At 39.0% G+C, this 25,324-nt stretch overlaps 1 protein-coding gene across 1 annotated transcript; it reads left to right on the forward strand.

Annotated features, from left to right (window-relative positions):
* The first annotated feature begins 7,906 nt into the window (after nt 1–7,906).
* LOC121508080 (high-affinity choline transporter 1-like) lies at nt 7,907–19,744 on the forward strand. Its single transcript, XM_041784584.1, has 8 exons — nt 7,907–8,090; nt 8,428–8,541; nt 8,731–8,886; nt 8,970–9,118; nt 11,604–11,747; nt 12,001–12,154; nt 15,621–15,838; nt 16,000–19,744. Exons 1-8 carry the CDS (start codon nt 7,907–7,909, stop codon nt 16,561–16,563), a joined length of 1,683 nt encoding a protein of 560 aa, XP_041640518.1. The 3' UTR covers nt 16,564–19,744.
* Nucleotides 19,745–25,324: the final 5,580 nt, after the last annotated feature.

The raw sequence follows: 25,324 nt of genomic DNA on the forward strand, positions 1-25,324 counted from the left end.
AACCATGAGGAAAGATGTCCTGCTGTTTTCTTGTTATGACTTCTCAAGAATTTAAAAGTGCTGTATTATAGCATCATCTAAGCTCTGATTAAATCACATTAGCCTAACCTGTAGCAATGTGGTTACTTTCTCATTAAATCAAATAAGAAACAAAGTACAAAGAATAGACCTAGTCTGTCATCACTGTTGATACATAAGAGCTTCTGTTTTTTTCTTGTATTGTTTCAAAAATTCAAAACAAATTCTCATCCCTCCAGACATTGTCCTTGTCTTCCGGTTCAGCTCTCCACCAATCACATGCTGTTCCTCCATTTCCTGAAAAATGAAGACTGTATGTTTTCATAAAAACCATTTGTAGATGTTTACTACACCCACACACATGCTTCTATGACTTTTATGTTTTCTTTGTTCCTTGTATTTGGATCCCCGTGTTTGAAATCAGTCAGTCTAACAAAACATTGTACTGTGCAAAAGGATCTATGAAATGTTTCCTGTCCTGGAGCAATGTGAATGAATCCACTTGCCATCATTTGCACTTATTTACTACTTTGATGTTTAGAATGTGTTCTTGACTGTTGTTACTGGGCTGGTAGAATGTGTAACAAGGGCGCCCTCTGGTGTCTTTGCCGAACCCTTGCAGACTTGGGTGTCGAACCCTGTGTCTTATTGCAAGTGTGCAGTTTGCTGTCTTTGAGGTAAGTTGCATGCTTTACTAAAACACGTTGAAATAAGTTTGATTTTCTAGGTAAAATTATTGTTAATCTGTGTCAGACGTCTATACAAATGTCCAAAATGCTTTCACACAGAAGGAGTGCCGGCATTGTTTTGCACAGTACTGGACAGATGGTTGTTATCAACACCCACTTGTTTTTTAGTCTCCATATGGTATACGTTTTTCACAGTCCCTTCAGATGCACATAATTCAGAGTATGCAGTGTTTGTTTCCAAGGACTGTGCCTTGTTTTTTGGTTCAGTAAGAACATTGGGATAAGCCAATCAGAGACAGAGTAGTCATACTTTGTGGTTCTCCAGGATATCGGTGACATGGGGCCTAGCTGGGGGTGCTACTTTCCAACCACTTGCTCCCATCATATTTACATAATGATCATACAGTCGAGTTGAGCTGCAGTGTGCAAATGCATGAGGCCAATGCTGTCCCAAATATGCAGGAGAAGGCAGTTTCTCTTTTGCTGGATATGTTTGCTTAAAATTTTGATGTGTTAATTTCTGCAGGCAACACTGCACAACAACATGAGTAATATGAATCCAAATCCAATGAAATATTCAAAAATAAGTTCTTTGTTTGTTTGTTTGTTTGTTTTTTAATTCAGATTCAGTGTAATGTAAATCTGGAGTCCACATTCCCAATATTTACTGTGTATTAAAACAAATGAATATAAAAAACAAGAATTTTAGGCTCAAGTGTCCTCCACACAACTACATGGTTTGCTTTGTAATAACTCAAGTACAACCCCAGTTCCAAAAATGTTGGGGCACTTTACAAAATGTAAATAAAGCATAATGCAATGATTTGCAAATCTCATAAACCCATTTTTTATTATCAGTAGAGCACAAACAACACAGCAGATGTTCAAACTGAGACATTTTACCATCTCATTTATAATACTAGCTCATTTTGAATTTGTTGGCACCAACACATCTCAAAAAAGTAGTGACAGGGCCATGTTTACCACTGTGTAGCAACCCCTCTTTTTTTTTAATGTTGTCCCATTCTTGTTTGTAGTGACTTTTACACACTGACCCAACTTTTCTTGGGAATTATGGTTGTATTTTCTCATTTGAAATCATGGCTATTCCCCCATTCACACAGGACTAGACCTACCTAGGGACATCTGGAAATTTGCAATAGGACATCTGTGTTTTTAATCCTGTGAAATTCGACCATGTTGATAATTTGCAGAGTAAAACTTCCAGGGCAAATTACCTAACATATTTCAGCATACAGAGATCTGCAAGTAATACTTATCCCGTGCAAGTCTGCATATCTTTGATGTGAGGAACATATTTAAAACTGTATGTTGTGTTATGCATGAGACGTATGGTTAAATAACAGTGATATAAAGCTGCATGGATGTAACAAAAACAAAAACAAAAAACAAAAACATAATTACCAGCATAAATCAGAGAGATGCTGATTACTACAGGATAAGGATTACCTGTGCACCTCTGTGTGTTCTGGAATATGTTTGGTAAACTGCACCTTATTTTTTTATTCTGCAAATTAAGGACATGGTCAATTCACACGGGATTACAAACACAGGTCTATCTTGCATGATTACTACAAATTACCAAAGGTCCTGAGGAAATTCTAGTCCATATGAATAGGGCAAAAATTCATGCTTTTTTGGTGCTGTTGGTGTATAAGGATGGTTTTACTTGTTGTTTTCTGGCTTAACCTAGCATGTAAATATGCAATGTCATTAGTTTTATTGACATAATTTCCCTGTTAGTGGACATTTTATTTACCCTATAAAGAAATTAGATTTTTTTTTTTTTTTTTTCAAATCCTATATTCAGAGACAACTTTCAAAACATGATCAGAAGGATTTTCAATTTTATTTTTGTTGACAAATTTTCATTTATTCCATTTGAAATGAATCTCAGTAACTGTTTAACTGTGTTTGTTATTTTGGGACCTACTATATTAAAATGACAGAGAATAAACTTTATTAGACCTGCATTAGCATTAAAACTTAATGCAACTCACTTAAATTGGTATAAATATCTTTATTTATCCAGATCCAGCAGATGCAGGTTAATTTCACAACAAAGGGTTAAGTGTGGTGTTGTTTTGCTGTTCACCTACTGCCCTCATTCAGGTGTTACATAAGATTCAACATTTCCTCTGTAGGCAGGATCTGTGTGCTACATCGACTTTGATCTATTAGTCCACACAAATGTTTTCCTTATCTTTTATACATAATCAGGTAAAGTTTTGTGGAATTACGCAAAATACTAACAAAAAAGAGGAAACCCAGTACCACTGAGTCAGCACTAGTCTAGAAGTTACAGGATATAATCAGAGGTGAATCTTGTGGAAACTAGCAAAAATAATCTTTGTAAAGTCAAAAGACACACACATTTAAAACTATAAAAATAACTTTCTAATTGGATTACTCATTTTTAATTGAATTATTGTATAAACTGGGCTTCAATAAAAGAATGAAAAAGAGTCAACAGGGTGCATGAGGATAACTAAACTTTCTGAATAGGATCTGTAATGTTACCAGTGCTGAGTCAAGACGCCTCAGTGGTGCTTGTTTTTTTCCAAGGAGTTAGAAAATGGTCGCCTGACCATTACACCAACAAGGACTGTAATGACATTCTATAGTTTAACATAGAGTTGGCTCCCCCTTTTGCAGCTCTTACAGCTTCCACACCTCCAGGAACAATTTTGTTCCAAATTTGCAATTTGTTCCCATTTATTCTGCGGAGCATTTATGAGGTCAGGCAATGATGTTGGAAGAAAAGGCCTATTTGCAATCTTCATTCCAGTTCATCCCAAAGGTGCTCCATGAGGTTCAGGTCAAGGCTCCGTGTGGGCCAGTAAAGTTCTTACACCCCTAACTCATCAAACCATGTCTTTATAGTCCTTGCTTTGCACTGGGGTACAGTCATGATGTAACAGAAAATGGCCTTCCCCAAACTGTTGCCACAAAGTTGGAAGCATAGCATTGTCCACAATGTCTTGGTATGCTGAAACATTAAGATTGACTTTCACTGGAGATGAGGGGACTAGCCACAAACCTGAAAAACAGCCCCACACTATTATCCCTCCTCCATCAATCTTCACAGTTGGCACAATGCAGTCAGGCAGGTAACATTCTCCTGGGACAACTGCATCTGATGCTCAGCTTTGGACTTGGTGATGTGAGGCTTGCATGCAGCTGCTCAGCCATGGAAACCCATTCCATGAAGCTCCCGCTGCACAGTTTATGTGCCTACAAGTTCAGAATTCTTCAGCTATTGAATCAGCGGAGCATTAGCGATGTTTGTGACCCATGCGCCCTAGCAGTCATTGACCCAGCTCTCCGCTTCATGGCTGAGTTGGTGTTCCTAAACGCTTCCACTTTCCAATACTATCAATTCCATCCCTGATGGATATACCACAGTTAACTGTGGTATATCCACCAGGGATCTATTCAGTTGCCCACAGAGCAACCACACTAAGGGTTTAGGCTTGGGTTTAGGGAGAAGGATGAAGAATTCCTCTGGATTACAATGTGGATATCTTCAGTTGCTCTTGCTGACACCCCAAGCACGCCTTTTGTATGGAAATTAAGGTCATAATTTCACTGGGACACACTGAAAAGACTCAACCCTGGCAAAAGTTTGTCTAACAGGGAGGAGGCCAGCCACAGCTGCTATGAGAAGAAGGTCTCTGATTGGTCAGTCAGCAGACCAATCAGAGAGCCAGGAGAGGATCAAAAGGGCACATCATTGTTTGTTTTGTCATAGAAAACTAGGAAGGACAAATAAAATCTCAATCTTATTTGATTGAGCTTGTATTGACTCTATCCTGTATTTTTATCCTGTTTCATGGTTAGGAAATCTGTTAGTTAAAAACAAAAATGTTCTTAATCAAAATGTCAAATGAGTGAGGATGCTTGTAGGTGAGTCTCACCCCAGACTCTCAGATCTCCTTACAGTGTAAGATAAGTTCAATTCTCCATGTTCTCATTGTTAAATCAGTGCGTTTTAACTTCCTCTCTCTGTCTCTTACTTGTAAGGAAAGACAAAAAAACACATCAGGAACAGCTTTGCACCTGCAATACTAGAAAAAGCAAGCACAAGATGGTGCACTGCAACCATGTAAGAATTCCACTTTGAGTGTCTGTGTTAGCGCATGCCATGACCTGATTTAATCAATAGTGTTATGTTTAAGTCTATTTTGTCTGGACGCCCTTTGAACTTTGAGTTTGTAGTGCTGTAATAGGGGTGACCGTGTCTGGCTGTAAAACTTTTTGCTTCAGCACCTGTTACTTCCTAAATATTTGAGCTAGAACTCTAAAACGTTTATACAATGTACCCACATCTGTTAACTACAAATAGAACTGATTCAGATTTCTGCAAGACTATCACAGGCATCGTGAATCAATGCCAATTACAAGGTGTTCCTCTGTTACAACCTACTGCACTTCCAGGGTATAGGTCAAACACACACATCTGGAAAAATGTCCACTCTGAGTGACCATATTCATTTCTTCACGTATCTTTAACTCAAGTGTACATGTGCATGCACATGCTGTAGATGTGCGGGCAGGTGGGTGAGCAAACTGTATCAACAACTGTTTTTATGCCTAATGAACACTAATATGATGAACCTGAGTAGAACATGCAGGTCGGATAGAAAGCCTTGTAGAGCCTGTATGCTAAATCAGAGTGACTACAAATAGTAACATGTACACCTACACTCCCCTCTAAAAGCATTGGAACGGTGAGGCCAATTCCTTTATTTTTGCTGCAGACTGAAAAAATTTGGGTTTGGCATCAAAAGATGAACATAAGCCAAGAGATCAACATTTCAGCTTTTATTTCCAGGTATTTACATCTGGATCTGAACAACAACACAACATTGAAGTTCTCATTATTTGTAACGGAACACCCGATTTTTTTAGGTGATCAAAAGTATTGGAACAGATAGAATTAAAGTAGATTAAAGTGAATAAGACTTAATATTTACTTGACAATCCTTTTCTTGCAGTAACTGCATCAAGCCTGTGACCCACTGACATCACCAAACTTTTGCATTCTTCTTTTGTGATGCTTTTCCAGGTTTTCACTGCAGCCTCTTTCAGTTGTTGTTTGTTTTGGGAGGTTACTCCATTCAGTCTCCTCTTTAGCAGCTAAAATGCTCTATAGGGTTTAAGTCTGGAGATTGACTTTGCCAGTCTAAAACCTTCCACTTATTGCCTCTGATGAACTCCTTTGTTGTTTTTGCTCATTATCTTCCTGCATAATGAAGGACCTTCCAGTCAGTTTGGTTGCATCTTTCCTTAAATTGGCAGACAAAATGTTTCTATAGACTTCTGAGATCATTTTGCTGCTACCATCATGTATAACATCATCAATAAAGATTAATGAGCCTGTCCCAGAAGAAGCCATGCAGCATAGCCATGACATTGCCCCCACTGTGTTTCACAGATGAGCTTGTATGTTTGAAATCATGAGCAGATCCATTCTTTCTCCAAACTTCGGCCTTTACATCACTTTGGTGATTTGTCTCTGTACTTTTATGGCAAATTCCTTCCTGGCCTTCCTGTTCTTCTTGCTAATGAGTGGTTTTCATATTCTGGTGTAGCCTCTGTACTTTTGTTCATGAAGTTTTCTGTGAACAGTACTGTAGATGGTGATATCTTCACTCCTGCCCTCTGGAGGTTGTTGCTGATGTCACTAACAGTTGTTTTAGGGTCTGTCTTTACAGCTCTCACTATGTTTCTGTCATCACCTGCTGCTGTTTTCTTTGGTCTACCCATTTCTCGACTGTTATTGAGGTGTACTCAGTGGTTTCTTTCTTCTTCAGGATGGTCCAGATGGTTGTCCTGGCTATGTCCAGTGTTTGTGCAATGGCTCGGATTGGTTTTCAATCTTCTCTCAGCTTCACAGTTGCTTGTTTTTCCACACATAGACAGCTCTCTGGTTTCATGTTGGTCACACCTCTAACTGTAAAAGCAGTCCTCACAGGCAAAACCCAAATCTGAAACTAAGCGTAGACATTCAGCACTATTTATTGTGTGAATAATCAATGTAATAGGACACACCTGGGCAACAAAACACACCTGTCAGTCACATGTTCTAGTACTTTAGCTCACATGAAAAATGGGTGGGTTCAAACAAAGAGTGCTATCTTCTGTGTATCAGATCCAGATGCAAATACCTGGAAATAAAAGCTGAAATTTTGATCTCTTGTCACTTATTCATCTTTTGATATCAAACTTAAATGTTTTCAGTCTACAGCAAAAATAAATAAACTAGCCTCACTGTTCCAACACTTTTGGAGGGGACTGTATAACCCTGGAGACTTGGTGGTCCTATTGACTGCCCATTTCCTTTGGCTTCAGGTTCTCAAATGGCAGATAGGACAAAAGTTTTCAGTCACAGAAGAATGCACACATGAACCCTTACTGCTTTCAGTGTTATTAACGTAAAAATTGTCGAGTCTAAAATGTATTTATTTATTGTACAAAGGACTGTGTTTTATTCCCTCTATGATTTCTGTCAGTGTTTCATTCCACAGGCTAAGGACTCCAAAAACTCATGTTAAGGTATGGTTGAAACACTTTCAAGACATGCATTACAACCACCCCACCACTGTCAGCCATTGTTCAGCTAGCTGTATCAGGTGGTTTGAAATTAGTAACAGAAAAAGGCATCACATGATGCTCAAGAAACTACAGTTTCATCCTCTTACCTCAAAAATTAGTTTCTCTCCTGTATAATCCAAATGCAACTGTTCTCAGCCTTAAAAATAACCATGTGAGATCAGAAAGGAAATGGGTGAATCTCCTGCATTTACTGTGTAATCAAGAAAGTCTGATCTTGGATATTCTGAGATAAAAAGATTGTTTCAAGGAGTTTTGTAACTGGTATTTCCAAAGCCTGGGACTCATTAGACTATACACATTTAAAGCATGTTTAATGTTAGTTTAACTAATTATATGGAAGTTACCAGAACAATTTACCTTTTCTCTTGTCGTCAGTTTAAACTTTAAGTGTAGAACTACAGTAGAAATACTGGCACCCAAGGTGAACTCAGTTGTTCTCCCACTGTAGGATTTCTGTTTCTGACCTTTGTCCCTCCACACTTTGATCCAAGTGGAGTATCTCTATTTAACAGCCATCTGTTCCATCTGTCTGTCAGTGTTCTCTGTAATAGTGGATGACCATGGCTGTAAACATCCCTGGTGTAGTGGCGGTGGTTGTCTTTTACATCCTGATTCTGGGTACGGGAATGTGGGCAGCTCAGAAGTCAAGGAGGGTCGAGAGGAAGAGCAGTGGAAACAGGACAGAGGTGGTACTCCTAGGAGACAGGAATATCAGCTTGCTGGTTGGGATTTTCACCATGACAGGTGAGATGTTTTGTGGCACTCAGAAACTTTGTTACTTTAGTCAGTTTTATGTTATTTTGCTGTTTGTATTATGGTACAAAAGCATTTGATACTGCTAAGGGTGGCTCACTTATCACTCTAATGGTAGTTTTTGAAAAGCTGATTAAGGATACACATCTTGTCTTGGAATGTCATTTAGAACAGTGAAATAGTTTTTTTTTTGTTTTTTTTTGCATGCATAAAATTTCAGCATGGCTTTTACTGTAAGGTGCAGAAAGGTTTTGATTTAAATCAATATTTGGTCTTCAATAATCACACATCGAACAAGGCAAATATTTTGTGTGTCATTATCCTGCAGCTACATGGGTTGGAGGCGGCTTTATATTGGGTGTGGCTGAGGCGGTGTACTCTCCTAAAATGGGCTTAATATGGGCCCTCATGCCTATACAGTACTCCGTGTCCTTCGTTATAGGTAAGTCATCGAGGCGGCTGGCTGCTGATCCTTTGATCTGCTCTTTATACCTTTTATAAAACAGCTACAGTCAAATATTTCAGTGAACTTGAACAGTGAACAATGATGACGATCAGAGAGAGTAAAAAGTGTGCAATACAGAATTAAGCTTTTCACAAGGTCATTAATAAAACTTTTATCGTGCAAAAGGCGGGCTTTTCTTTGCAAAGCCAATGAGAGACAAGAAGTACATCACCATGATGGACCCGTTCCAGATCAAGTATGGAAAAGTACTGAGCGGGGCTCTAGTGCTGCCCTCCCTGCTGGTGGATGTGCTTTGGGTGTCCTGCACTCTGCTTGGCTTAGGTAAACAAACACACCAACCACACAGCACACAATTTAACACAAATGGACATAATTTTATGCATTTAAATCTCTGTGTTTGGCAGGAGCCACTATGAGCGTGATACTGGACCTGCCCTATGGCTATTCTATTTGGATCTCATCGGCTGTAGCCATCATCTACACTTTGTTAGGAGGTCTTTATTCAGTGGCTTACACTGATGTCATCCAGCTCTCCCTGGCTTTCCTCAGCTTGGTGAGTTAGATTTTAAAGTTGTTCTGCCCCATTCTTTGTGTGCCATTTGGAGACATCTAGTGATGTAAAATATAAACTGCACCTAAGCACACATGCCTTGCCATAGGCAGTTAGGTTTCACTTTCTGTTGAGAGCACATGCAGCAGTTGGCCACTACTTTTCAACCTTTTCTCGACCGAAGTCTGTATTTTGTGTGTATCATGTAACTTAACACTGCAGTGTAGATCTTTAAAAGGCTATTTACAGTTTTGTATTCTTTTGAGTAGAATTGTAAAAGATGCTAACTGCAGTTTGCATTTGCCATTTGAATACAATGTGAAAATTAGCTTAGATGCTAACAGGGGTGGAAAAAGAACATGACGTTTGTACTCAAGTAAAAGCACAGTCACTCTTGTAAAATTTACTTAAATAAAAGTTAAGTACTGGTCTATAAATCTACTCAAGTAAAAGTAAGAAGTAGCAACTTTAAGTAGTAACTTAAATTTTATTTTAAGTCCTGAGTAGTGAGTAACTCATGAGGAATTGTACAGTAAAATATTATTTTCCATTTTGGCTGTAACAACATGAGAATACAGATCTCCAACCAGGTCCTTTATAATTAAGTAAAATACACAGCAAAATTGACAGTACCAATTAAACCCATATAGGGTTAAGTTTAATACTTTGAATCTGTTTATATATTGGTCCACACTACATAAACTACACTTTTGAAAGGGTTAAGATTTGACAAAACTGCAGTAATTCTTGAAAACCTCTGGCAGGTTGGTCGCCTCTTTCAAGAACATAACAGTTTTCACCCCTACCCCTTACCACTCTGTTTCGAGGGGCAAGGGGAGGGGGTACTGTTTGGACCTGTTTGGTCCTACTGTTTGGACCAGTTTCTTGATGGCATTTGATGTTGAGCACAAAGAACAACAACAAAGATCCTGTCCAGTTCTGCCAGCTATCTGTAGATTTTGATACTTATTAAGTAGGGGTGGGCAATAAATCAAAAATTAGATTAAATCGCAATATAGCCTGCTGCAATTTTCAAATCCAGAAGCTGCAATATTTTTTTGACCTGAAATTTTAGTCAAAATAGCAGTTTTACATTTTTTTGCTGAAGAGATGCTATGCATGACAAATCATGCAATCATTCAAGTGCCATTTTTTTTAGAATAGTGTAAAAAAAACTACCTTCATTTTCACACTTTTTTCTTCTTAAATATGAGAATGACAAAAACCCTTCAATGCAATAATTCATACACAGTTTGCACTACGAGTCAAAAATCATCAAAAATAGATATTTTTAAATATTTCTTCAGTCCTTTTGTAGGAATAAAAGACGGTTAAGGAATAATTGCATTTCAAATCAGAATCGCAATATTGGAGAAAAAAATTGCAAGTAGATTTGACAGTTCTACATTTCAATGTCCCCAGCTGACTATGGCCCCATACAAGGACTGGGTAAATGCATGGAACAAATTACCAAATGGATATGCCATAATTTTCTTCAGTTAAAAAGAGACACAACTGAGGTAGTTGATTTTGGACCCAAGAAGGAATCTCTAAAAATCAGCATGCACCTCCAGTCACTTAAGTTAAAAACCCCAGACCAGGCCAGAAAGCTGGCTGTTGTCATGGATTCAGACCTGAGTTTTAAAAACCATAAAACACATAAAAGCAATTAAAAAGTCAGCTTATTATCACCTCAAGAATATTTCTAAGATTAAAGGACTAATTTTGCAGCAGGACCTTGAAAAACTTGTCCATGCATTTATCTGTAGTCGAGTTGACAACTGTAACACTATCTTTACTGGTCTGCCTAAACAGTCAATCAAACAGCTGCAGCTGATCCAGAATGCTGCTGCTCGAGTCCTCACTAAGACCAAGAGAGTGGACCACATCACCCCTGAGTCAGAAATAAACATGGGGAATCAGCGTTCAGTTTCTGTGCTCTGTATATCTGGAACAAACTCCCAGAAAACATCAGGTCTGCAGAAAGTCTGAGCTCTTTAAATCAAGGTTGAAGACATACCTGTTCACTGCTGCCTTTGACTAAAAAACTTTCACTTTTCAAATTTTCTATTTTCACTCCAACTCTGCACTGTCACTTTTACTTTGATATCTTTGTTTTTATCTTTTGTGGGTTTTATTTGCTGTTTTTATCACCTTATACATGTTTCGTTTAAAATGTTTCATCGTGTGTCTTTTTCCCTTTGTCGTATTTTAATGTGAAGCACTTTGAATTGCCTTGTTGCTGAAATGTGCTATACAAATAAACTTGCCTTGCCTAGATTATTTTTATTAAGTAATGGATGTCCTAAAGCTTGATCCAAAAGGGCAGCTGGACTGAACCTCACAAAGGTCCAGCTGCCCTTTTGGACCAAGCTTTAAGGTTGAATTGAGATTATTTGACAACCTGTACACTGTGAATTGCCTTTTGCACTAGAATAACTGACTATTAATGTATGGATCTCCTGATGATCTCATTATTTCTTTGCAGTGGTTGTGTGTCCCCTTCCTGTTGGTAAATCCCATATCTACAAACATTGCACACACTGCATTTAACAACACGTTCCAAGAGCCCTGGGTTGGAAAGCTGGAGCGGGACACCATCTGGAAGTGGATTGATGACTTCTTGATGCTTGTAAGCAGAATATTTCTCGGTATTATAATTCTGATTTCAAAAGTGCAGTGAAGAAACTTAAACTTTCCAAAGTCATGTCAAACAAAAAGCTGCAGATGCCATGATCCTACTGAACTTTAGGTCCACCGTGTACTGAGATGTCTGTTAGTTAATATATTTCTATTCATCTGAGTACAGAATAACATTTCTTTCTTCTGCTGTCTGCCTTATTGTCAGCCATTTGTCTTGTTCTCCCCTCTGTTCTTTTATTGAGGGCCTTGGCAGTGTCTCGTTCCAGAGCTTCCACCAGAGGACGCTGTCTGCCTCCTCATCACTCACAGCCCAGATGACATGTTATGCTGCGGCGCTTGTTATTGCCATACTGGGAATCCCCCCAGTCTTGGTAGGAGCTGTTGCTGCTTCTACAGGTGGGCAGTCGGTCAGAATTTTGGACCCATAATCCATACACTGAGAATGTGGCAAGTTTTTGCCTGATCTTTGTATTGATTACTAGTTATTGTGTAATATAACAAACAAAAATGGTGCCTCCCAGATGCCTTCCCAAGCCTACATGAGGCTGTTGCATGTTACAAAGGGTTAATGTGAGGAAGTATATCTTACAGTAATGTATAGGAGGTGGCATATTTTCCTTCATGGGGCTCTTACACAGTACAAATAGACATCACAGAGCGTAGATATGCAGTACTACTGGAAACCCAACCAGACTAAAGTAACAAACCCTTCAGATACCAGACATTTTTTTAGTTAACTGTGAGATCTTTGTTTGTGGGTTTTGTTTGAAATACCCATTGCTCACCTCCTAACAGCTGCAGAGAGTCTGCTCTGTGATAAACAAAGCTGCTCCAGACAGCAACTTTTACTACAATATGACCGCTCTAAGTTAAAATCTTTTTTCCAAACACATTCAGTCTTGTTTGCTTCTTTAATAGTCACGTTTGAAGGATTCATTTCTTTCGCATTAGGCTCAAATGTTTTTAGTTCAGAAGAATATTTTATTTGATTGACCTAAAACATTTAATTAATGACATTAGGAAAATTCAGTGATCTTGGACCTTTTTTAGTTTGACCTTAGTTCCTTAGAGCAGAAAATTAAACATTTTCTCCTATAAACTTATCAGTCTGACAACTTTTTTGAGCGGTTTTTCTTAATATCACATCATGACAAAATGCTGTTGTTGTACATATCAGTGAAGTGATAATTTTGTGCCCGGCCACCCCCACCTGCGACTGAAAAGTCAACGTTACATAGAGTTTTATTTACATCAGACCAAACCCTTAAATGTTCTATATATTAAGTAAAACAAAACACTTGTGGTGTGGATGTTCTGGGTAGACTTCTGTGTAGGGTTGTGCATTTCAAGTAAATTACTATTGGTGGTTGTTTGACTAATTTTGATAATGTAACAGATGGACTGGCATGTACATCTGAGTTTGTTGAGAGGGGTCTGGCTGCAGACCATTTGTCTCCTGCAACCATTCAACTGAGACGCCACATATCTCAACAGAAATGCACACTAAAACTTTCAAAATAAAATTGGATTAAACTTCCGTTTAGGGTCCAGGGTGAGGATTAAGGTAACGTCGGAGCACCTAAGGTTAAAATGTAAAAATCTGACCTGCAAAAACCTGATTACAAAACATTTAATAAAGCTAAGCCAACAGTCTACTTACAGGAGAAACACTCATCCAAAAGTTCTGGAACATGTGACTGACAGGTGTGTTTTGTTGCCCAGGTGTGTCCTATTACATTGATTATTCACACAATAAATAGTGCTGAATGTCTACGCTCAGTTTCAGATTTGGGTTTTGCCTGTGCAGACTGCATTTATACTTGGAGGTGTAACCAACATGAAAACCAGAGAGCTGTCTATGTGTGGAAAAACAAGCAACTGTGAAGCTGAGAGGAGATGAAAAATCAATCCGAGCCCCAGCACAAACATTGGACATAGCCAGGACAACCATTTGGAATGTCAAGATGAAGGAAGAATCCACTGGTGTACTCAGTAACAGATGTGGAACAGGTAGGCCAAGGAAAACAGCAGCAGTTGATGACTGAAACATAGTGAGAGCTGTAAAGAAAGAGCCTAAAACAACTGTTAGTGACAACAGCAACAACCTCCAGAGGGCAGGAGTGAAGGTATCACCATCTACTGTTCATAGAGGACATCATGTACAAAAGAACAGAGGCTACACCAGAAGATGCAAACCACTCATTGGCAAGAAGAACAGGAAGGCCAGGTAGGAATTTGCCATAAAAGTACAGAGACAAATTGCCGAAATGATGTAAAGGCTAAAGTTTGGAGAAAGAATGGATCTGCTCATGATTTCAAACAAACAAGCTCATCTATGAAACACAGTGGGGGCAATGTCATGGCTATGCGGCATGGCTTCTTCTGGGACAGGCTCATTAATCTTTGATGATGGCAGCAGCAAAATGATCTCAGAAGTCTACAGAAACATTTTGTCTGCCAATTTAAGGAAAGATGCAACCAAACTGATTGGGAGATCCTTCATTATGCAGCAAGATAATGGCCCGAAACACACTGACAAAACAACAAAGGAGTTCATCAGGGGCAATAAGTGGAAGGTTTTAGACTGGCAAAGTCAATATCCAGACTTGAACCCTATAGAGCATTTTAGCTGCTAAAGAGGAGACTGAAGGAAGTAACCCCCCAAAACAAACAACAACTGAAAGAGGCTGCAGTGAAAGTCTTGAAAAGCATCACAAAAGAAGAATGCAAAAGTTTGATGATGTCAGTGGGTCACAGGCTTGATGCAGTTACTGCAAGAAAAGGATTGTCAAGTAAATATTAAGTCTTATTCACTTTAATCTACTTTAATTCTATCTGTTCCAATACTTTTGATCACCAAATACTTGGTGTTCCGTTACAAATAAAGGTGTCTTCTAAGTTGTTGTTCAGATCCAGATGTAAATACCTGGAAATAAAAGCTGAAATGTTGATCTCTTGTCTCATATTAATTTTTTGTGCCAAACACAGATTTTTTCATGCTTCAAGGGGACTGTATGTAATCACAACATCGGTGCAGCTTTTCCAGTTCACACTGTCCCTTTTGTATGTAGTTGCTCCCCCAAATGCATGTGCAATAAAGGCCATGGGTCTGGCTGATTGGGCTGCACTTAGGGCAGCACTAGCGGCCTGTGAACTCAACAAGTTCATCTTTGCTACGGCTAGTGGGTGGTATTTGAAGTATTTCCATCTCTTGCACCTTTTTCGTTCAAATCTTACAAACAGCCTTGTCGAGGTTCTCCCTTGTAATAAATCCAATATACTGCCCATCTTTTCTTTCCAATCATCCCTACTGAGAAGAGGCTGTCACATTATTTGTGGGTAGGCTACCCATGGTGAGTGTGCATACTTCTTAATAGTCATTTTGACAAATTAAGACTTTTTACAGGAGTCCTGTCATCACTCGTTCGGCACTGGCACCAGTTTTTCATTTTAAACATGCACTCATCACTCAACACCGTCTTCATGACAGTAGTTCCAGTGATACCGTGGTATACGGTATGACTACTGTATCCCTACTATATAGTTGTTTACTCACATGAACTCCTAAAATTCCAAAACATTTCAAGGCAACATGCCCTTGAGTTTTTCCCCTGAGTTGATTATTTGCACATGTTCATCACAACATGAGGTTTTCTTGTCAGTGCTACATGTAATAAGAAGAATCAACGGCATCAACAAATGAGTAAAAATGAACATACTGGTAGGCACATAGACACTTGACCCAGTCAACATGGGAATTTTACCAGAGAACTATCAAGGTTTAGGGCATATGTGAAAATACCACACGATTAATGTATGGTCTGAGTATTGATCAAATATGTGTTTTTTTTCTCTCATCCAGATTGGAACCAAACACTATATGGCCTTCCACCTCCATATGTAAGGGGGGAACACACTTTGGTCCTGCCTCTCACCCTGCAGTACCTCACTCCATCTTACATCTCAATCATTGGAATTGGAGCAGTGGCTGCTGCTGTCATGTCATCTACAGACTCTGGCCTGTTGTCTGCAACTTCTGTTTTCTCCTCAAACATCTACAAGAACATCCTGCGCAAACAGGTAAGGGGAAACAAACGGAGATGGTGTCAGCTCAATGGCAATAACATTCTTAACAGTTAGGATGCCCTGCTCTCTTACAGTAGTTGCCTAAACACACAATAAACACAAGTCCAATTCGGCTAAGGTTAACTGATGAATGATCTCCTTTTTCATGTCTCTAGGCATCAGACTTGGAAATAAAGTGGGTGATTCGGGTCACAGTGGTGGTGGTGGGCCTTGTTGGGACTTCCATTACCTTCTACACAAACAGCACGTTGCTTCTCTGGATTCTGGGAGCAGACGTATCCTACACCCAGATGTTCCCTCATCTTGTCTCTGTTCTCTTCTTTGAGGTGACAAACGGGTACGGGGCCATGGCAGGTTACATCATAGGACTTATGATAAGGATTTTGTTGGGAGAGAACACAGTAGGACTTCCTGTTGTTCTTTGTCTTCCTGGATGCACTCTGGAAGATGGTGTTTACGTCCAAAAATCCCCAGTCAGGACAGTTGCTATGCTCTGCACATTTGTAAGCATCTTGTTTTTTTCATGGTTGGTTTCTTTCATGTTCAACCGCAGCCTGTTACCTGAGCGCTGGGACATTTTTAAAGTAAAATGTTATGATGCCGTAACACCAGCAGATACTTTAACACAGAGCCCTAAAGAAGATGCTGGAAGTGACGCTGAGTGTGACGAGAACGTAAATGGAGTCCCTTTACAACCAATGTTAGAGACGGAGTCATAACTGTTTTCAGAGCCCTAGGCATCGGCAGTGTAGGCAAATGAAAGGGGCGCCACACCATCCAGAGGCACTGGCACGAGAAAGAAACATTTGGAATGAAGCCCCAAAATGTTACCAGATCTTCCATTTCCCTGCATCTCTCTCTTCCAGGCTTGACTCAGCCTCCCTCTCTCTCTCTGCCTTTTTCTTACTCTTTCTTTCTCGATCACAGAGGCCCCCCCCCCCCCAACAGACTCATTTGGCCCCTGACAGCCTAACAGCATAGGAGAGAGTTGCCAGGCCATCTTCATCTCATATTTACTGTTTTGTCAGCCTAATTTATACCAGCATTCATTTTTGGGGTCTTGTGTATTTTAGCTTACATGTATTGGCAACGTTCACACTGCAGTTAAAAGTGACCTGAATCAGATTTTTTGCTCACATGTGACTCGTATCAGATTTTTTTTCTGACAGTGTGAACAGCACAAGTCACATTGAATCTGACCATTTCGAATCAGATTCAGGCCACTTTCATATGTGGTTCTAAATCAGATATGTATCCGATCTTTTGAAAGTTGACTGCAGGTGTGAACAGGCAAACAAAAAAAAATCAGATCTTAGAAAAGATCAGAGTGGAGCATTAAGGTGTGCAGTGTGAGAGTAGCTTTAGTTGCTGTGTTTGTCACTGTGTTTTATGCACAAGCTGCTCTGAACCAGTTTCCCCTTGAGGGATTTATAAAGTTGCTGAATTTAAGAGTATTGGTGTTCAGGTCAGGCCAGTCAAATCAAAATCAAACACAATAATACCGTGGTCAGCAGACTAGTCTCTGGTAGTTTTGGCTTCACTGGGGGCAGGTGACAAGTCCTGCAGCAAAAGGAATCTATAAAGTTTCTCAGCAGATAGCAGCATGAAGGTCACTAAAATCTCCTGTTAGATGACTGACAGTGTTGACTCTGGACTTGACAAAGCACAGTGGACCAACAGCAGCAGATGACATGACACCTCAAACCATCACTGCCTGTGGAAACTGAAAACTTCAAGCACCTTGGGTTCTTTTTCTCTCCCCTCCTCCTCCAGACTCCGGGACCCTAATTCCAAATGAAATTCAAAATATACTTTCATCTGAAAACAGGACCTTGGACATATACAGTATGTATGTTTTAGCCTGGTAGACTCATTCCCATATAGTTATGCTGAAGTATGAGTAGACTGGCAGACTATAGGCTGGAGTTGCTTATAATGCCAATGAATTATTAAACACTTCCTGCTTAAATTCTTTACTTGTAAAGCTTATAATAGAAGTCTCACTGGATTTTTTTATTTCATCTGAGAACTTTTTCAGAAAAATAACACGTTACTAGGGTTACTAAATTTGACTTTATTCACTCTAATAATGGACAAACTGTTACCTGGAAATTTGCCCCAAAAATGCCCAGTTAACTTTGTTTGCAGTGGAAACAGCCACAGAAATAGACTTGAATGTTGGAAATAAAACTAAAGATGGAGAAACTTCTGAGGCTCAGATTTACTGGGGGAGAACCCCCCGCCCCCCACCCCAGCACACACACATAGCACACACGATGCTGAAGTAAAACCTACAAACATGTCTTTAACCAGTAAGTACACATCATGTTTTCTGCATTTGGAATACATTTGATGTGTTTGGATTAAAAAGGCAAAAAGTCCAGAGAGTAAAACGATCTCAGGGGTAGCATACCCCCAAATCCCCCTCGTAAGCTCAGTGTTCTGACCTCTGTCTTTCTAATACACTGCGTGTTGTCATGATTTGCACTGTAAAAACATCTCATACAATACATAAACTGAGAAGCTGTTTCACTGTTTCATTTAAATTATAAACTTTATACTCCAGTATATATGCCAACACTCTTCTAGTAGTTATGTAATAATTTGTATTTTCCTATCAAGTAATGCCAGTGAGCTAAATTTGCCCCCCTACCCACATAAGTGTAACAGAAGCTTTGAAGGGCAGATCATTTTAAGCAGCTGGCCTTGAGGCACTGTTAGCTCACAGAGTTTAAACATGGTGGAGTCTATCAGCAAAAACAACCCTGTTTGTAGATCATGATTTTGAACAGCAGGGCTTACAGCTTCAGAAATGCATTGCTGACGTATCTGAATAAGCTGATTGCTTTTAAACTGAAAAGAGCTTGTTCCTTAGTGACATTTGGAGATGACTTTTTGTTAGCATGGGGTTTTCACCATGCACTTCAATCACTGAGGAATAGTGTTGCATGGGGCCTTAAAGGCCGACATAGTTAAGATGTGGGTCAACAGGGAGACTTTGCAGACTTGCGTCATAAATTTAGACAAGACTTCCTGACCTACATGTTTCTTCGTGACGTGACTGCTGTCGCGAAGATCCCGACACATACCCAGTTACTTGAGCTGAACCCCTCGGTTCAAAAACAGAAATACTTCTCAAGTGTTTGGTATCTTACCTTTCACAGAGGGGGGTGCTGTATTTTAAGCCAATAAGACAGCTGTTTCAAATTTCAGGAAAAGGTTAAAACAGGATCCAGTGTTGCCTTGCTCATAAACAACCTTAGACCTAGTTAGAGTTATGTCATAGACAAAGTTAAAAAGGCAGTTTATCCCATAGTCTGTCAGTCAAGTCTGCATTAAACAAAACAAGCCTAAAATACATTTGGGTTATGGCAGTTTAACCTCCAGTGCCTGTCCATGTGCCAAACAATTGCTTGCCTGGTATTTGTGAGGGAATGGATATGTAAGGGTATTGCATAATCTGACTCCTTAAGGCACTTCTATGCTGCTGGTCACTCTTACCCAGTCAGACGGAGAAGACTGTGATGCAAAGTGTCGGTCAGTTTAAGCTAATCACAATCATGCACAATCTTACACTGCAGCATTTTGCACACCACTGGCGCAGCGGTGGAAGCCTGTGGGTTTCAGTGTCTTGCCCAAAGACACTTCAACATGTGATCTGCCACTTTCTGGGTAAGAGATGAATAAAAAGCAACTCAGGCTACACAATTTTTTGGTCATTCACGACAGCACCATGTCAGACTATGGCTGACAGACTGGCCTAACTATGAGGGATGGGTCAAAGTCAAGGTTATTATAGTTAACTAAAAATAACTGATTAACTAATACTAAAACTCAAAATTTTTTAAGTTAACTGAAACTAAATATAAACTAAGCTTTACCAAAAAAACAAAAACTAACTAAAACTGTATTATGCACTTAAAAAACTAACTAAAATAAAAATAGAGACAAAATATCGTTAGTTTTAGTCTTTGACACAACCATACTGACGGGCACCTACACCCAAGTCTGAGGCATGTAAAATTGCCTGAATTGATTGGTTAAGACTTCACACGGTGGTAGTTTTATGTCTGGAATTGTATTAAAACATTACCTTTAAGTAAATAAAATAATAAGTGAAGAGTGGCCTGTTGCAATATGTTTTTAAAAATGTATGACGCTCACTCAGCCCCGACATGTATCAGAAAAAACTAAAACTAACACTTAATCTAATAAAAACTTAACTAACAAACCAGCAGTAAAAACAATTAAAACTAAACTGATATTGAACACAGAAATTGAACAAGAAATAAAAATAAAAACTGATGAAAAATCCAGAACTATTGACTCCCCCAGTCAAGGCTGTATTACTAAGGGTCTAAATACTTGCAAAACTTGTACTTGTAATAATGTGATATTTCAGTTTTATGTTTTTAATAAACTTGCAAAAATGTCTAAAATTCTGTTTTTGCTGTTTCATGATGGGGCACTGAGTGTAGATTAATGAGAGAAAAGTGAATTTAAACTATTGCAGTATCAAGCTGCATCAAACAAAAATCGAGAAAAAAGCAAATTTAATTTCCTGATGTACATCTTATGTAGTGCAGTTTTCAATTAACAGATAAGCTGCAGAGATGAGTTTTAAGTTACTGGAGTGAGCTTGGACAAATTAACTCTCAACCAATGGTAGAGAACAACCATGGTCCATCCTAAGTAAGCAGCAAGAAACATGAATGAGATGCACCAGAACAGCACCATCGAGTAGCAATTCATGATTTCTAGCACGCTTCCATTTACCATCCAGCATTTCCATGTCAATAATAAACAAGCCATGTATGTCATTGGTTCCCAGCCTTTTTTCCTATGAGTCCCCCTTGTATCGTAGAGGAGCTGAGGATACATGGATGTCTAAAACTAACATCAGATTTAAAAGTTTACATCGTTCAAGTCTTTATAAAACAGCCCAATACAAAGGCTTTCTTATCAAGGGACCTGTGCATGAACTATTCATAAGAGTTGTATCATGATTTTAGTTAGTACAAGTGAATCTGATTTTGGCAACCTCAAAGCAGACAGAGCCTCGCACCACCCCTACTGAAATCTCTGCCCCCCACCCCCAACCCCCATTCCCAAGGAGGTCCCAGACCCCAGGTTGGGAACCAATGGTGTATGTCACAGTGATTCCCTCATGACAGCAGTAAATAGACATGTTCCAGTACAACTTTATAAAGCAAGAATTTCTCTGACTTTGGAAACTGTTGGAATATTAGAGGGGAAGTAATAACTAAACCAAAAATGTATATAATGTAGGAATATTCATTTGGTAATAATCATGGACAACTGAGCCAAAAATTGAAAAAACTTGTACAAATTGTACCTTGAAATATTTACCGTTTTTAATGCTAAAAATGTTATTTTAATGTGTTACCAGAGTTTGTAATCTAAACAGTCCTTAACATTGGTCTGTATAGTTAGCCCTAAAAAGATAAAATATCCAAAAAAAATAACAAAGTAAAAATGTTCCACTTATCAATGCACTGAAGGACTGCAAGCATGTGTTGACCTGCAAATTGAAAAAGTACATGTCAGTAATAATATAAAAGTATGACACTCTTGAATGTAGTATCAAGTTAACACTCCTGTGAGGAGTTTTTAGCTTGTTATGTAACAGACTGAAATTAATATTAATGCCTCTATATAACCTACCAAAGGGAATAAGACCACCAGGGACAGGATTGTTTATGGCTAAGTCGTTATTTTTAAAGCCTATTAGCACTGCCCCTGGCTAGCTCTCAGAGAAGCTGATTTACAACACAGCCTTTGTTTACATTTATTATGTCAAAGATTCTCCTGGTTGACAGTTCGAAGGAAGCTTGCTGAGATTTTTGTCAGAAAACATAGCTATGACATGTAAAAGACTTGTCTGTCCAGTAAATGGAATAAACATCTTTGTCCACAGGCCATAAACCAAATATTCCTCACACAAGGTTTAATATGAGAATCTTCATACGACCTTTTGTACATCTTATGGTCAAAGAAACACTGTTGATTTTAGAGAACAAGCAATCTTCAAAATTCTAACCTTGCAAATATGGATACGCCAGTTTCCTTGTTTCTCACTGGCGAATCTATCTTGCAAAGCTCCCATCTGAACCGTTTTGGCCCGGTTAGAAAGTGACAGGAAACAATCAGCAATGAGGGGCAGTACTTTAAGGCACAGCAGAGTCGTGCGCACGCGCAGCTTGATAGGCTGCTACTTCACGAGTTTTTTTTGCTCTGATTGGCCTGTAGAGATGTGACAGATGGAACGTTTAACCAATCATAATCCAAGTTTTTTTCAAATCCTCTGCCTTTTCTCAAACGTTTCCTATTGAAGCTTTCCCAGATGGATATGTGAAACAAATCCATCTGGCATGTCAGGTCACAAAATTCTTAATCAGAAATTAATTTACACCAGTGCATTCAAATCATTAAAATTTTGCACTCTCATGGTCTGATTCACAAAATCAGCATGGCTTAACTGAGCAAAAAAAGGCATCATCTAATTCACAAAACATTCAAATGGTCAAATATACAGCTTACAGAGCTTCAGACCAAATAGCTTGTATCAGTATTTCTGTGCATCATTGCTGAATTCATCCATTAAATGCATGCAGCTACAACGCAGTCATTTGAAAAAATGGCCCCTTTCTACATAAACAACTCCCATCACAGAAAGCATCTAATTCACCAAAACTAGCAAATTGCTCTCTTTGTGGTCAGTCTTCCCAGTTTCACAACACATCCCCCAGTCTGTGTCTGGTGCATCACAGAAGTGTCACTCTGCTCCACTCAAGATCTCGCCAAGTCTATTTTCAGCGCAAGGTGCTGCCAAAATGGGTCAGTCCATGTACAGCAGATCGATCCAAACAGCCAGAAACACGTGAATGTTGTGATCTCTAGTCTCCGGCTGCCCAGAACTGTGCCATTTGCTCTGCACTCCAAGAGCTCTTCCAATGAGCAATGGTGTGCATCGTTAGTTGGTGCAAAGTGCTGCAAGTGGAGTATGTGGAATTTGGGGGTGAATGACTACTGCAGTGACTTGTTACTCACAACACCCTACACCTGTGCACTAGCTGGTCATGCCAGGGTGTAACATTATGTTTAACTTAAGACTGGAAAAAGTGCAAAGTATCCAGTAAAAAAAAAATCTTGTTTTTTATACAAATGCATTTAAAGGTATGAAAGGCTATAAAAAAATTTCAGCAACAATGACAGCCGATGGTATCTTTAATTTCTTGCATAGAATCGAACATGTGGGAGTAATCAAAGATGGTTATAGAACTGTTATTTTCAGTGCTGTCATGGCAGATTCCATCATGTTTTCTATGCTGACAACTTCTTGATATCTGAAATTGATTTGGGGGCCACTCTGAGTGAGGAGAAGGGCCACATGTGGCTCCAGGGCTGGCAGTTGCCCACCACTGCTCTATGAAGACTGAAAAATAAGTGGGTATACTCTGTATACTTGCATATACACTGCACTACTCCACTGACTGCGACCCCTGTTGTCTTCTTGAGCGTTATTATCTTACCTACATGCTTCATGTTCTCTTACTTGTCTTTGATTGGAGTATGTCCTCACACTCTTGAAAAAGGTACACACTAACCTCACTCAAAACCTCTGACTTGCGAACTGACTTGTTGACCAGTTTTATTTTCTATACCAGCTCATTTCCTCTCTTGTCTGCCAAGCCCTCTTCTTAGCTTTGATACTATCTTGCAGTGAATTGTTTAACTTCAACATTCCTCAGATATCCAGCAGATCTTTCCTGTCATCTGTCAGACCCTTTTTTCTTCTTCCTCTGAATGTAAACATGTTTGGCCATATCTTTGTCTGGCCCAGTTCTTACTCTCTCTTACATGCCAAAAGTTAACTTTGTTTTCCTGTTCCTGAAGTATTCCTAAAAAATTTAAAGTCATTCTGGATTAGCCAAAGGCCATACCTGCCTCTCTGTAACAGTAGAATCTGATTACTGTTTGAACATGTTCGTGTTCTTGATCTTCTGTATCTGATCTTCAGTCTTTACCTAGCCGAGGGCCCGGCACCAATCATCACCCCACCCCTCACTCTGCTCCAGTCAGTGCGTCTTTATTCTCGTCCCGAACTCTGGCTCCATAACAGACGATGCCAACATTCTGCCTGTCCTAGGCTCTGTGTGCATTGGCCTGTTCAAACCATCGTGCCTGTTGACAGCTGCTGAAAGACCTTGTCCTCGTAAACTGCCTTTTAACTATCTCCCCTGTACCGGTGTCCGCATTTTACTCCCAACTGTCATATCTAAGCTGCCCAGTTCATGACAAGTTTAATGAGTTCTCTTAATCTCTATCCCATGCTGGACCACAGCCCACCCTTCACCTTGAATTATTTAATTGGTAGTGTCTCATTTCAGTTTTGTTCCTCCATCAGTTGATTCTTTTTCTAGGAACACACATTGTTAATGTGATGAACTTGCTGTATAGGATGTTCATATTACTAATCTTTGTCATACAAGTCAATGAACAGGACAGGCTAAAATAAAGAGCACTGAAAAAAAAGGAAAACTTGCCATAAAACTTCACTGGCAATTTTCTATTCTATTTTCTCTTTAATATTCTACTGGAGGGCATCTGTTTTTATTTATCAGATTGTATGCAAAAGGTTTTTAAGTAAATTATGGATCATGTTGATTAGACAGAGGTCTCATAAACTGTGTGTCAAATATGGTAAAATCGGCTTTAAAGGGTTAAACTATGTTGTTCATTTACATTTTAAAGAATTTCTGATCGCATTCAAATAAATTTTAGCATGCCATAGACAATCTAAATCATATATAAAGATATTTCCAAAATGAAAATTGTTAGTGAAAATCCAGAGTGGCTAGTAACTTTGGAAAACTACTAGCCACAGTGTCTGGTGAGCAAAAAAAAAGTTAATATTAAGCTCTGTTGCTGAATATAGTTAGTATTCACTGATGATGGCTCTGCCAGGCTGAGTGACAAAACTTTCTGAAATACTGCTATTTGCTCAATGAGGAACGGACAAGAATAAGAGGAAAAAAACAACTAATAGCTGCTTAAATTAGAGATATTTGGACTCAACACAGAATCATTTTTCTTAAAGACACAGTGGACATTTGGCACTGATATGGTGCCTATAAAATGTATTCACCTCTTTGTATTTTTTTCCCTTTCATTGATTTAAAAAAATCTGTTATGGTCAGTATAATTTGGCATTACTGACCCAAGAAAATAACAATTAGAAAATTCATGACAAAGTGAAAATAGTTTTTTACAAAGGGATGTCAAACAAAATTATGCTATGTTTTAATTAAATTAATGTTAAATGAGTGACTGCATAAACATTCACCCCTTCAGTTCTGTATTTAGTAGATGCCCCTTTTGCTGCAATCACAGTACTGAGTCTGTGTGGATGGGTCTCAGTCAGGCTTGCACAGCTGGATACTGCAATTTTATTTCATT

This window comes from Cheilinus undulatus, linkage group 4 (genome assembly GCF_018320785.1).
Source record: "Cheilinus undulatus linkage group 4, ASM1832078v1, whole genome shotgun sequence".
In the NCBI taxonomy this organism is placed as follows: Eukaryota; Metazoa; Chordata; class Actinopteri; order Labriformes; family Labridae; genus Cheilinus; species Cheilinus undulatus.